This window comes from Polypterus senegalus, chromosome 2 (genome assembly GCF_016835505.1).
Source record: "Polypterus senegalus isolate Bchr_013 chromosome 2, ASM1683550v1, whole genome shotgun sequence".
NCBI classification, from domain to species: domain Eukaryota; kingdom Metazoa; phylum Chordata; class Cladistia; order Polypteriformes; family Polypteridae; genus Polypterus; species Polypterus senegalus.
In genome coordinates this window covers 160,148,196-160,161,910 of record NC_053155.1, presented here as the reverse complement: position 1 = coordinate 160,161,910, position 13,715 = coordinate 160,148,196, and the positions used below count along the sequence as shown (strand labels likewise).

The 13,715-nt window shown below is 34.7% G+C and overlaps 1 protein-coding gene across 3 annotated transcripts in view; it reads left to right on the top strand.

Moving 5' to 3' along the window:
* rnaseh2b (ribonuclease H2, subunit B) overlaps window positions 1–10,889 on the top strand; it is a 112,743-nt gene extending 101,854 nt beyond the window's left edge. For 2 of the 3 annotated variants that reach the window (XM_039744886.1, XM_039744885.1), the window contains exons 10-11: window positions 3,658–3,735; window positions 10,726–10,889. In XM_039744886.1, coding sequence (XP_039600820.1) covers window positions 3,658–3,735; window positions 10,726–10,827 — 180 coding nt within the window. In that variant the 3' untranslated portion in view covers window positions 10,828–10,889. Of the gene's footprint in view, window positions 1–3,634; window positions 3,736–10,725 lie in introns of all 3 variants that reach the window. The other variant, XM_039744888.1, reaches the window with a different exon arrangement.
* Window positions 10,890–13,715: the final 2,826 nt, after the last annotated feature.

Here is a 13,715-nt window from a genome sequence, read left to right as displayed (position 1 = left end):
TATGCTCACATTTCACAGTACTTTTATTTATTTACGCATTTATTTATTTATTTATTTCATTTTGTCGAAATATTCCTCCATAAATCGGTACTTGTGAATCTAAGATGTTTAACAGGTATTCCCAGTATTAAGTTGCGGATTTGCCTGCGAATATTTAGCGGCAGCGTGTCTATGAACTTAATATAAACTTAAGCTTTACACATTGCTTTCCTATTGATATGTCTACAAAGGCTTCTTCAGATTCAGAGGGTTGTTCTTTTCTTACTGCATTAATAAACATCTTGTCTTCCTCTTTATCTGAGACATCACACATTTCATGCACGGGTTTACCTTTCCCAGTCCTGCAAAGTCCGTTCATGTGAGCCGCTCGGAGTACATGCATCGAAGGTTCTCAGCTGTGCTTGTGCTATCTCGTGCGATGCTGTGATGTCCACGGCTTTATTTAATGTTAGCTAAGACCCGGCACTTAAACGTTTCTCTCGCACTTTCGCTGAGTTTGTGCCAAATACTAGTCTATCCCTGACTATGTCATCTTCGTTTGCATAAGCACAATCCTTCACCCGCAAATATTTAGCAGCAGCGTGTCTATTGGATTGCTGCCGATGGACGGCCTTATATGGGCAGGCACTCAATTACGTGGGAGGCGTGACGATGAGGGACGCAACTCCGTCTCGCACGGTGACCGAGCTGCAAGCTATGGCCGTATATATGTACATAAGTAGGTTCCAGTTATGACTGTTACGCGTAGAATTTCGAAATGAAACCTGCCTAACTTTTTTTATAGCTGTAAGGAATGAGCCTGCCAAATTTCAACCTTATACCTACATGGGAAGTTGGAGAATTAGTGATGAGTCAGTGAGTGAGTGAGTGAGTCAGTGAGGGCTTTGACTTTTATTCGTATAGATAAGCAGAATTTTAAAGTCAATCCTGAATGACACAGGTGTACCCAGTGTAGTGACATCAAAACTGGAGAAATATGCTCGGATTTCCTTTTCCTGGTTAGGATTCTAGCAGCTGCATTCTGCACTAGTTGCAAACGATTTATGTCTTTTTTGGGTATTCCTGAGAGGATTGCGTTACAGTAATCTAGTTGACTGAAAACAAACGCGTGAACTAGTTTCTCAGCATATTTCAGTGATATAAAAGGTCTAACTTTTGCTATGTTTCTTAAGTGAAAAAATGCTGTCCTAGTGATTTGATTAATATGCGATTTAAAATTCAGATTACAGTCAACAGTTACCCCTAAGCTTTTTACCTCCGTCTTGACTTTTAATCTTAATGTATCCAGTTTATTTCTAATAGCCTCATTGTATCCATTATTGCCAATCACTAAGATTTCAGTTTTCTCTTTATTTAGCTTGAGAAAGTTACTATTCATCCATTCAGAAATACAAGTAAGACATTGTATTAGTGAATCAAGAGAATCAGGGTCACCAGATGCTATTAATAAATACAGCTGTGTTTCATCAGCTGACCTGAATGAATGATCATCTTGAACATAATAGCTGTGTCACTTTAAAGGTCAGGTACTACTCAAGGATTCTTTAGTGAGGACTTGCTTAATAATAGCATTTTGGCCAGTACTTGCTGGAATTTAAACTCTTAATGAAGTATGTCACTTTAGAATTTTTACATTTAAATATTGTGTGACTAGGGATATCCTTTTGATCATTGTACTCTGATTCATTTCAGTAAAATGGTGGTTTAAGCCGTTTTGCAACACACATTATATATGTGCATGCTATATCAACAACAAAACTTCTGTGACTATTGGGTCATTTTCCTTTAGCAGTGAATTTCAGTGTTATGAGAGCTGTTTTTGATCAGTGAAACCAACCGTGAAATCTAATACATTTCCATACCTTTCATACTTAATCTGGTGCTTTAGTACCATTCAGCAGTGCCCTTGCCTGGTTGTTTGGGATTCTCTCAGCTCTAAGCAGTTAGACCATTTCTCAAAATATCATCATAGATTTTTCTAAGAAAAGCAGATTTCACAGAATGAAAAGAAACATTTGCAGAAGTAGTCAATGCAAACTATTTGTCTTTAATTTCCAAGCAAGTAGAATTTATCAGTTTGAATGCTAACACTGTGTCCAATATCCCCATGTAATATTTCCAAATATGAGGACAACACTGTTCATATTTATAAATGAATTCAAACAAAGGCAATGTTTCTGCTTTGGTAATACTGTTAAAATTAACTTATACCTCATAGGCACAGTTCTTCTCCTGTTTTAATAAAAGTCAAAATCGGTGTGACTTTGTTAGGGTTTCTGTCAAGATCTTCAATGGGAAATGCCAGCACTTTTTGATTTGTTTTTGGCTACAAAACAACAATGAGGGTTTTTTTTTTTTTCATTTTTAACTCAGTAGAGCACATCCACAATTCACGTTGTGGTTTTTTTTTTTTTTTTAATTTTGTATGGTAACTTTTTTTATCAAATACAGGAAGAATTTTGTACTGTAGTTACAAACCTCCTCTGCTACCACTGAAAGGTAAAATAACTAGACAACCATATTACTAACATTATCCTTTATTTCAATCATTTACTGTAACAATTCTACAAATATCGCCTGAAATGCAAACCCAAAACCCCTTTTGCCAAACATATATAAAACATTCCTCATCTGTGGGATTTGTTAACAAATACATTAATATATGCAATTCATAATATTCAAGGTTAAGCATTTCAGGAAACACATTAAAAATTAATGTGCGCTACTGGTCAAAAGTTTTTAGAACACCTACATTTTTCCAGTTTTTCTTCAAATTTAATCAGTTGAAATTCAATTAATGACCTAAAATGGTGAACATGTAAACAGTAAATTACCATAGGTTTAAATTTAAAGTTTGTTAGGAAAAACTGAAAAAGGAAATATCAGAATATTACAAATGGGCCTTCTTAAGGGAATAATTCATAGGTTACAACCTTTAGGTGTTCAGCAGTAATTAAAGTAAATAAAGCCTTTCAAGTTGAAGCAAAAAATTTGCACAAGTGTCCCAACTTCTGTTGATTACATAAAACCATCTGTTTGTCTTAAAGCAGAGTTGGAACAAACTGTAGTACTTAAGAGGGTGCAGTAATAGGTGCCCTGGTAGAAGTCACCTCATGTTAACTTGACTGTGGGTAATTTGTATTAATCTGGTCTTTTAGAAAGCTGCCATTACTTTCAGATTAAGATGCTTCCTTGTTCCCCATTTTAGCCAAGATATATTACAATTACCTAGTCTTTGTAATGATGAGTAAGATAAAACTAGAGTTAAAAAAAATGAAATAAATAATAATAATAAAAGGGCTCAGTAAGTGCTGTTCATTGTACCTACAGTCCTTACTATTTTTAGAAATACTTCTGAGAGTAGTGGCATAGGAAACCATATGCACGTTGTCTTCAGAGGTAAAGTTTGTTTTGTTAAAGTGTATTTTGAAGTAATATATTTTGTTGAAATGAAGTAAAAAAAAATGTATTTAACAAATGTGATATTTGTAATTAAAATCACAAATATGTGACTGCAGAAATTAGGGTGGCATTATAATGCGTTTATGACATTCTGGGAGGTCTTTAAAAGTTAATTCTAATGTGTTTTTTTTTGGCCCTCATTTTTTGTGCTCTATTTTATTACTTATGCAAGTACTTCAAAACTATGCATTACAGAAAAGGAAGCTATCAGATAATCCTGTTGAAGCTGGAGAAGACTACACAAAATTCAATAATGATGATCACAAAAAAAAGGTAAATGATTTCTAGCTTTGAACAGTAGTTTCATAATGTAAGTTGAATAAGCATTTCTTTTTGTAAAATATACAACAGCTGTCCTATGTCAAGTTGTAGCATTGTTTAATAAATATTTACATATTGGATGTTTTAATGTGTTTAAAGTGCCATTTATTAAGTTTAAATAAATATGCACTATTCGGCATATACATGTTTTAGTCTTTAGTATGAGTTATTCATAGAGAAATTCAAAGGTGAGTGCAAAAAAAAAAACTCTTTTATAATATTCTGTGCTTCTTCACTGACTGCGAGTGCACAATAGAATGCATGTATAAGAAATACCAAAGATTCACACAGGAATTTAGTAAAATATTGAATAAAGAAGTAATTTAATTCTGGGATTTCATGTGGTGGTTATTACAACAATTGTGTTGCTTCTGAAAGCTCATTAGCTGTCGTCTTGTCCACTTTTGAATCCATAAACCCTTTTGGTGAAACAGAATGTGAAAACTTACTTCAGCCCCCTTTGCAGATTTCCTCAGTTGTTGCACGTTTGACATTAAATCTTTTCAAGCAAAATCACGTTTTAGGTAAAAGGTATCTGAGTACACATGTACCCGTTGTTTTAAACTCATTTATTGAATGAATAAAGTTATTCAGCACCAACTAGCTCCATGGTTTTTCTGCATTTTTTTAGCTTAGCTGATGCTTCTGGAAAAATGATCAGAAGTTGTTCATAAGAATTTTCTGTTACACAACAGAATTGACAGTTCCTTCAGTTATGGCAAGTGATATACAGTATATGCTGGCACAGCAAAGCAAACCTAAATTTATCAAACTTCCCCCCCATGTTTGACTGATAATGTGTTGTTTATTACTGTGAAGTGCTGTATCATATCTTTCAGATTGTTCAATGAGGCAAAAGTGGGACTTTTTCCAGAAAAGTTGGACATCATCCAATTTCTTTTGATGTTCTTGATTCAAAGGGGCTTCTTCCTTTACTACTCTCTGTTGAAATCCATTTTTGCCCAGTGTCTTTCAAATTGTGTAGTCACGGATAATGACCTTTAGATATTTTTTGGAATCTTTAACTTCCTGGTTGAGTTTACAGTACATTATTCCCTTAAAACAATTTTGTGAAGCCAGCCAATCTTGGAAAGACTCACTCCTGTTCCATGTGCTTTTATTTGGAGGTCATTGCTATCACTAAAACAGAAAATTGCAGTAATAGAGGAAATTAGATAGGGGTAAATATGTTTTCATGGTAACTGTGAAAGCAGTTTTTGGAAAATTTTGGGCATATGCCAGGTGTGAGCAACAAATTAATTATGTGAACAGTAATATGATTATGTTCCAAGAATTATATTTTAAGGTTTCTGTCAGTAGTTACTAAATTTTTTCAGAGTTAAATACTTTAACTAGATCAGCAACAGGTGAATATAGGTAATACAGGTGAAGATATAGTGTAAATACAGGGTGAGTCAAAATTATGTTTACATTTGAATTGCGGAAACAATTTATTCACAAAACATATTTCATACGCACAAGATGATTTACAGGAATGTCTCAGCTTGTTCGCCATCATGTTCAACACATGTACCATATGTGGCACATAAATTGTCCACGAAAAATGTATATAAGTTTATACATAGCAATACCATTAGTGTTAACATACTTTTGACTCACCCTGTAAAGTTAAGATAAATGATTGTTTTTAAAATAATTCGGAGGTGTTCCTATCTAGTAGCTCTAACTAATATGTTTATCTTATCAACAAAGTACCCATTAATTTGTGACAATCTTCATGTAATGAGGCTGCAAAGCGAGTGTCTTTTTTTCTTGAAATAAGTCTTATCAGTTGCAGAACATAAAAAGCAAGTGTTAGCATTATTTGCAATATGAAACAGAAGAAAGTAATTCTGCTACAAGCAGGGATACTCAGTATTGTATCCTTGACGTTGTAGAATATTTAAAAAAAAAAATACTATCAGTGTTAGAAAATTTCTATAATGCAGATTGATACACATTTTTTTTAGTTACCTTTGTTTCTTTAATGCTAGCAATCTTAAAAGATAGTCTTTGATCTTTCTTGATGGACCTTGCAAACGCAAGACAAACTGGAAATTGTATACATATGAATTAAAAAGCTATATCAATAGGAAAGATCGTTATTCCCAGTATAAATGCATCTTCTCTTTTGACACAGCCTGTCAAGATTGTTGATTTAATAACATTAAGCATTAGATTTTTAACACAGCTGCTCAGGAAGCTACTAATCTAGTCACAGCTGATGTAGACCGGCTATTAGTTTTGGTGTAACTATTGATAAATGTGTGGTCTTAATAAATTTACATTAGAAATTTGTTGTACAATTCACAATCAAAAATACATTAACAGAAATGAGACAATTTTATTGAATTTTGCGATAAAGAATTCTGCAGATATAAAATGTGCCTTGTATTGTGCATAGTTTCCACATGACTGTAATGAAACACTAAGTCAAACAAAAAGTCTGTTATTGAAAGCAGAGGATTAAAAAAAAAAGATATAACATGCAGAACCAATAGTCACCGTCTGCTTGATAATATGAAATTTGTCAGGGTACTTCATACTGTGGACATTACTGCACGTGAAATTGGACAGAGAATACAGGTTAAGTGTTTTGTAAGTACACTTATTTTAATGAGTTGCATCTGAGCATTGTTTCATAGATGCACCACTGTAACTATAGTCCTGTTTTTAAAATTGAGTGGGACCATCATGCATAAACTTATCATTATATTGGAAATGTTCTCTAGATATACTTAAATGCTCCTAGGGGCCTAAAGCTACAGTTACTGCAGCTTTCTCAAGCCACGAATGTAAGAGTACATGCTTCAGACAGAGCTGTTGCGCTAAATGGTGCTGCTACCTGAGGCAAACAATTTTGCAGCCCCCATCCTTAATTAGGCGTGAGACGACACTTTGCCTGCGTATAAGTATTGTGATACAGGCATCATACCATACAATGCATACTAGTAACTATGAGCCAAATATTAAATAAATAATTAAATAATATATTATTTTGGAAAAAAAGTTAATATTTGCTTTAAGACAATTTAAACACAAAATATTGAAGCAATCAGCAGACTGAAACATCATTCAGTCATGTTGGAGCCAAGTTCATACAGTGTTACTGCAGGAGGACAATGCTTCTAAATGACAGGTTGCTCTCTAGAAGAGCCGCGTCTGTTCATCAGCTTTCTAAGAGGATGGTCTAGGGGCAGGACACTCAACAATGTAGCCTATTAAAGCAGGCATCCATGGTCAAGGGGTCCAGTGTTTTCCAGCAGCAGTGGGTGATGGTGAAGTGCGATCTGTGTGAGGATGACTTAAGGTGGATGACAGGCACTGTATGGAGAAGCAAAAGTACTATGCATTGTGGAGCAGACGAGAAGGCAGGAGTCAGTAAGCCTGATGATTCACGTGTTTGGGTAGAACATTGTGAGTAGGTGGCCTCAAGTTGATATGTGGGTGACTTAGGAATAGCCAGTAAAGTAACCATATGAGGTGAAGCACAACTTGTCCCAGTGTTTAGCAGCATATCTGTTGTTTTAGGTCGTGTTCACTGTGTCTTCTAACAACAAGGAAATCTGAATAGTTGTTCTAGGATGTAGAGATCTGCCAGTTCTGCGTTGTGTTAAAACAATAAATATGGTTTAAGTCCCCAGCTGTCTTGCAGTATACATTATTTAAAATAAAAATGGATAGATTCTTCTGTGCAGTCACTTTGTTCTGCAAGGTAAAATGTGCCTTCTTTTTTTAACTAAATATGAACATTGTAAACGTAAGAGACATTTAACAGACATTTCACAAGTGAGTGACACCTTAATTACATTCCAGAAATTAACAAAATTCTAGAAAAGGAGATTATTGATGTAAATGCAACACAATATGTGAAAATCTATAAAATGAGCAACAATATGACACCAGTCCCTGTACCGCAAGCTTGAAAGTGCACACCCGATTGGATCCGTAGAAAAAGCAATGAGGTTTATGTTATGTGCAATTTTAAACTTTAAAAGCTGAGAATGTTTTTAATTTTAAAGGCAAGTTATACATAAGGAAGTCTATATGGAATTCTTAAGATTCATAATGAATTGTCTTTAGAACATTACAACAAGGACAGCACGGTGGTGCAGTGGTAGTGCTGCTGCCTCACAGTAAGGAGACCTGGGTTTGTTTCCTGGGTCCTCCCTGCATGGAGTTTGCATGTTCTCCCCATGTCTCCGTGGGTTTCCTCCAGGTGCTCCAGTTTCCTCCCACAGTCCAAAGACATGCAGGTTTGGTGCATTGGTAATCCCAAAATGTCCCTAGTGTGTGTGTGTTGTGCCCTGTGGTGGGCTGGTCCCCTGCCCAGGGTTTGTTCCTGCCTTGCACTCTGTGCTAGCTGGGATTGGCTCCAGCAGATCCCCCGTGACCCTGTGTTAGTATATAGTGGGTTGGATAATGACTGACTGACTGACATTACAACGATCTAGACAAGAACAGGCCATTCATCCCAACAATACTTGCCTGTCCTATTCTTCAAAAAAAAAAAAAAAAATTAAGTCTGGTTTTGTAAAGTCTTACTGTCTACCACACTATTTGGTAACTTATTCCAAGTGTCTGATTCTCTGAGTAAAGAAAAATTTCCTAATATTTTGGCAAATTTTACCCTTACGTTTCCAAATGTGTCCTTGTCCTTGATGAAGTAATTTTAAAATAACAGTCTCAACCCACTGTAATAATTCCCTTCATAATTGTAAGCACTTAAATCATGTCACCTCTTAATCTTCTTTTACTTAAACTGAAAAGGCTCAGTTCTTTTCATTCTTCATAATTCATCCCCTGTGGCCCTGGAATGAGCCTAGTCACTTTTCTCTAGACCTTTTCTAGTGCTTCTATGTCCTTTTTGTAGCCTGGAGACCAAAACTACACACAGTACTCCAGATAAAGCCTCACCACTGCATTATAAAGCTTGAGCATAACCTTTTTGGACATGTACAATACATCTCATGCTATATAACCTAACATTCTGAAAGCCTACTTAATGGCTCCTGAACACAGTCTGAAAGATGATAGCATAGAGTCCAATACAGCTCCTTCATCCTTCTTCATTTTCAGACCCCCATTGTGTATTCAAACATAACATTTTTACTTTCTATATGTAATACTTTACCTTTACTGACATTAAACTTTATCTGCTACAAAGTAATGAGTTAATGGATTCCAAAATATCTGCAAATTCATATGTCTTGTTATCTGTAAATTATTCAGCATGTTACTTATATTCCTATCCAATTTATTTATATATAATAAAAATAGCACTGTTGAACACCACTCTTAACATCAGCTGATTCTGGTAAGGTTCCTCGCACCATCACTCTCTGCTTTCTATGTCTGAGCCAATTCTGCACCCATCTAAAAACATCGTCCTGAACTCCCACTTCTTTTAGTTTGATGCTCAACCTCTCATCCTTATCAAATTCTTTCTGAAAGCCCAGGTAAATAAATATCATAAGCTCCACTTTGATCATATCCTTTTTTTGCTTCCTTGTAGAATTCCAGCATGTTAGTAAATCATGATCTCCCTCTTCTGAACCCAAAACTCCTGTACTTGCCATGTGCTGCTCAATCATATTCTTAATAATTCTTTCCATTAATTTTCCTGTGATGCACGTTAAGCTTTCTAGCTATAGTTGCTTGGATCTGCCCAGTCTCCCTTTTTATATAATGGGATAATATTTGCCATTTCACAGTCCTTCAGTATTTCCCCATTGTGCAATGATTTTCTAAAACGTGTCAAGGGTTTATGGTTTATTGGTGGTGTTATTTTGTAGTATTGGAACATACTGCTCCATGAAAATGCCACCCTTAAATTACCAAATGGACACTCCAGAATGACTCCAGACATCAATACACCTTTCACTGATTTGAAATAATTGTAGACAACAGTAAATAAGAATTATACAGCAGTGAGTCTTGCATTGCTTTCAACAGCAGTTTTCTAGCACTGTTGAGAGATAAAGCTTGGAAATTCCCAAGGCTTGTTTTTTCTGCTCACATCATATATCTGTCCCTGCTACGTGTGTACCCATGTGTGTGAGTGTTTTCAACTGCAGGGGCTATTGTTACAGCAGTGTCTCGGCTTCATGCATTGTGTTTATGTACAAATTTTTCTTAAAATGAAATATAATTTTATTTATTCGTTGATCCAATCAGGAGTCATAACTAATGGATCAGAAAGGTATTCAAGCATGAAATAAAAGAAGAGTCGTTATTGAAATGATGTTAACTCAGAAAACAAAAATGTCAGTTTAAATATAGACTGTTTAGACTTCAGTAACTTTAAATTATAGGTTTATAGGCTCATTATCACTGTACAGAGTACAGTGAAATTCTTAGTTGTTTGGGCTTATCAACATGAAATATGTGATGCAAACCTTTTATGTCAATATTTAAGATTTTATTTTAACAAAAAGGAAGCATGCAAAAAATTGTTAAATGTATTTAAGTGTGCACTGTTTTGAATTTATTGTGTAGTGTTTGATTTATGAATATATAATAATAAGTATAAATAAAATAAAATAAATATTTTCATGTCATGGTAATATTGTACTGTATCACAATATGTATTGTATCATGGGTTGATTGCATTGTCTCGTGCTTAACAAGTAATGCATAAATGTTGTAATATACTTACTGAATGTCGAACATTTGCTTGTAGCTGTGCTTCAAATAAAGCATTGACACCAGTCGGCATCATTTTTTAAAGTGATTTATCGTACTTCAATATTTTACATCAAATAACGTAGCATATATAACACTTTTTTAATTTATCTGTAAATTAATGAATGTTTAAATCCCAACATGTTTAATTTTTTATTTATAGAACGGTGTTATGATAGTATGACTGTTGATTATAATATACTAAAATACATTTACTTAAAAGAAATCATTAAACATTTTTTTTTTTCTTCCAAATAGCCTACCAAAAAGATGACACCTGCTCAGAAAGCTCTTGCTAAAGTGGACAAGACAGGAATGAAAACCCTTTCGGCATTCTTTAGCCCCAAAAGCAAAATCTAAGAAAAGTTAAATTGATGTGTTTTTTTTTTTTTATTGAATAAAGGATTGTTTTTGTTTCTATTCATCTGTTGTGGTGTGGGTTTTTTTTTTATTTTGTATCATCTTGTAATCTGTCGTCTTACATTAAATCCATGTGTGCCACTGGTGAATCAGTGGATGCATTGTTTTCCTCAGCTGATTTTGCAATATCTGCATGTCTGCCCAATGCACATTTAAATAATGATACAGTGTACATTCTGTGTAGTGCTGAAGTCATGGATTGTACATCCTCATACAACTTTTAAAAACAACAGATAACAGCTAATTTGAAGTTTGTAGCATACAGCTAGTTACCACTAATATTTCTTACCACATAACTAATGTGTGCTGTTCATTTTCACTTTAAAAATACTGGGTTGTAAATTTGTAAGTAAAATGCAGAAATTCATTGTGGAATTTAAGAGTAAATCATCTAGTTTAGTGGCCAATTTTTCAAGTTTATCCTGGTTATCCACTTCCCTCCAAATTGGTTTCCTCTACTCCCTATAATCCTGGGAATTTGTGACCCTTACATTTCAGCATCTTCAACCAAGTCGTTTTAAGCCATACCTCTGGGCCACATTCCCTTCAGCTTGGGGCATTTTACCCATTCATCTTTTGCCTACTATAAATCAGAATGAGTAAGAATGGTTATTTTAAGTTTACTTAAACACAAATTCTGATTTATTCTTAAAGCTCTTAGGCTCTGTAGTGTCCAATATGATCTTTCAGTTTCTGTCGAAACTGCTACACTGGAATGATTTTAATTGTGGCTGGAAATAATCTGAACTAGGAAAAATGTAAATAATTGTTATTTTCAGAATGAATAGTTTGAAGACTATTGAAAAATCTTAAGAAATCCTTGATTAGGTTGTGTCTGTAAGCTTGACAAATCTATACAAACAAAATATTGTGTTTCTAACCTTAATCCCTTTTCCAGCATGGAAATAATTTCATTTTATTTTCTTTGAGGATATAAGACTTTTTTTTTAAACTACCATAATATACTCTAATGTATTACGAATAAACATCTTTCCTCTCTTTACATATTCTCCTCTCTGGCCAATTTGATTACCTTTTAATATTATGGTATTTCAGTTCAGAGTAAAATTATTCTAGCACATGGAAAAAGAAAAACTTTTGTTTCCCTATAGATAAACTGACATTTTAAAGAATCTCAAAACTGACACAAAAACATAGTGCTGTATAATTTCTCTTTAGTATTCTCTGCATTTGCAGTTAATTGAAAAATGTAATTATTCAGATACTGTGTTTCTCAGTTTAATAAACATCAGGAAAATGTTGTCGGATGCTGAACATTCTTGTAATTAATAGCTCTGTTATATACATGAACTCAATGCTAGAAATATCAGTATGTATCCCATAGGCTTAAATAATTATACAATGGATGAGCATTTATTTGTGATGGATATGCATTATATGGAAGTACGCCTGACATGTTGTTATAGCAAAAGTGCAAATTTAAAAGGTAATTTAAATTGTACCAAGATATGCAATATATATATGTGTAGTGCTAAACATTACATTTAGCAACTCTGATATATAGAATAATAGACAATGAAGGTGCACAACTGTTATTGATGTTATTGACCAAAGAGTAAAATTGATTTTAAAGTTACTTATCTAGTGATTAATACTGGGAATAGTGATTGGCATTATACAAAAGAGAGAATATTTTGGTGGTTAGAACCCTTTATTATTGCCTATACTTGTATTTGCTAGTGTTGTGTATAGATCTGTACAACTGATTATAATTCACATAATACAGTGAGATGCAAAAGTTTGGGCAACCTTGTTAATAATCATTATTTTCCTGTATAAATCGTTGGTTGTTACGATAAAAAATGTCAGTTAAATATATCATATAGGAGACACACACAGTGATATTTGAGAAGTGAAATGAAGTTTATTGGATTTACAGAAAGTGTGCAATAATTGTTCAAACAAAATCAGGCAGGTGTATAAATTTGGGCACCACAAAAAAGAAATGAAATCAATATTTAGTAGATCAACCTTTTGCAGAAATTACAGCCTCTATAAACGCTTCCTGTAGGTTCCAATGAGAGTCTGGATTGTGGTTGAAGGTATTTTGGACCATTCCTCTTTACAAAACATCTCTAGTTCATTCAGGTTTGATGGCTTCCGAGCATGGACAGCTCTCTTTAACTTATACCACAGATTTTCAATTATATTCAGGTCTGGGGACTGAGATGGCCATTCCAGAACGTTGTACTTGTTCCTCTGCATGAATGCCTTAGTGGATTTTGAGCAGTGTTTCGTGTCGTCTTGAAAGATCCAGCCCCAGTGCAGCTTCAGCTTTGTCACCGATACCTGGAAATTGGTCTCCAGAATCTGCTGATACTGAGTGGAATCCATGCGTCCCTCAACTTTGACAAGATTCCCAGTCCCTGCACTGGCCACACAGCCCCACAGCATGATGGAACCACCACCATATTTTACTTTAGGTAGCAGGTGTTTTTCTTGGAATGCTGTGTTCTTTTTCCTCCATGCATAACGCCCCTTGTTATGCCCAAATAACTCAATTTTAGTTTCATCAGTCCACAGCACCTTATTCCAAAATGAAGCTGGCTTGTCCAAATGTGCTTGAGCATACCTCAAGCAGCTCTGTTTGTGCTGTGGGTGGAGAAAAGGCTTCCTCTGCATCACTCTCGCATACAGCATCTCCTTGTGTAAAGTGCGCCGAATGGTTGAACGATGCACAGTGACTCCATCTGCTGCAAGATGATGTTGTAGGTCTTTGGTGCTGGTCTGTGGGTTGACTCTGACTGTTCTCACCATTCGCTTCTGTCTATCTGAAATCTTTCTTGGTCTGCCATTTCAAGCCTTAA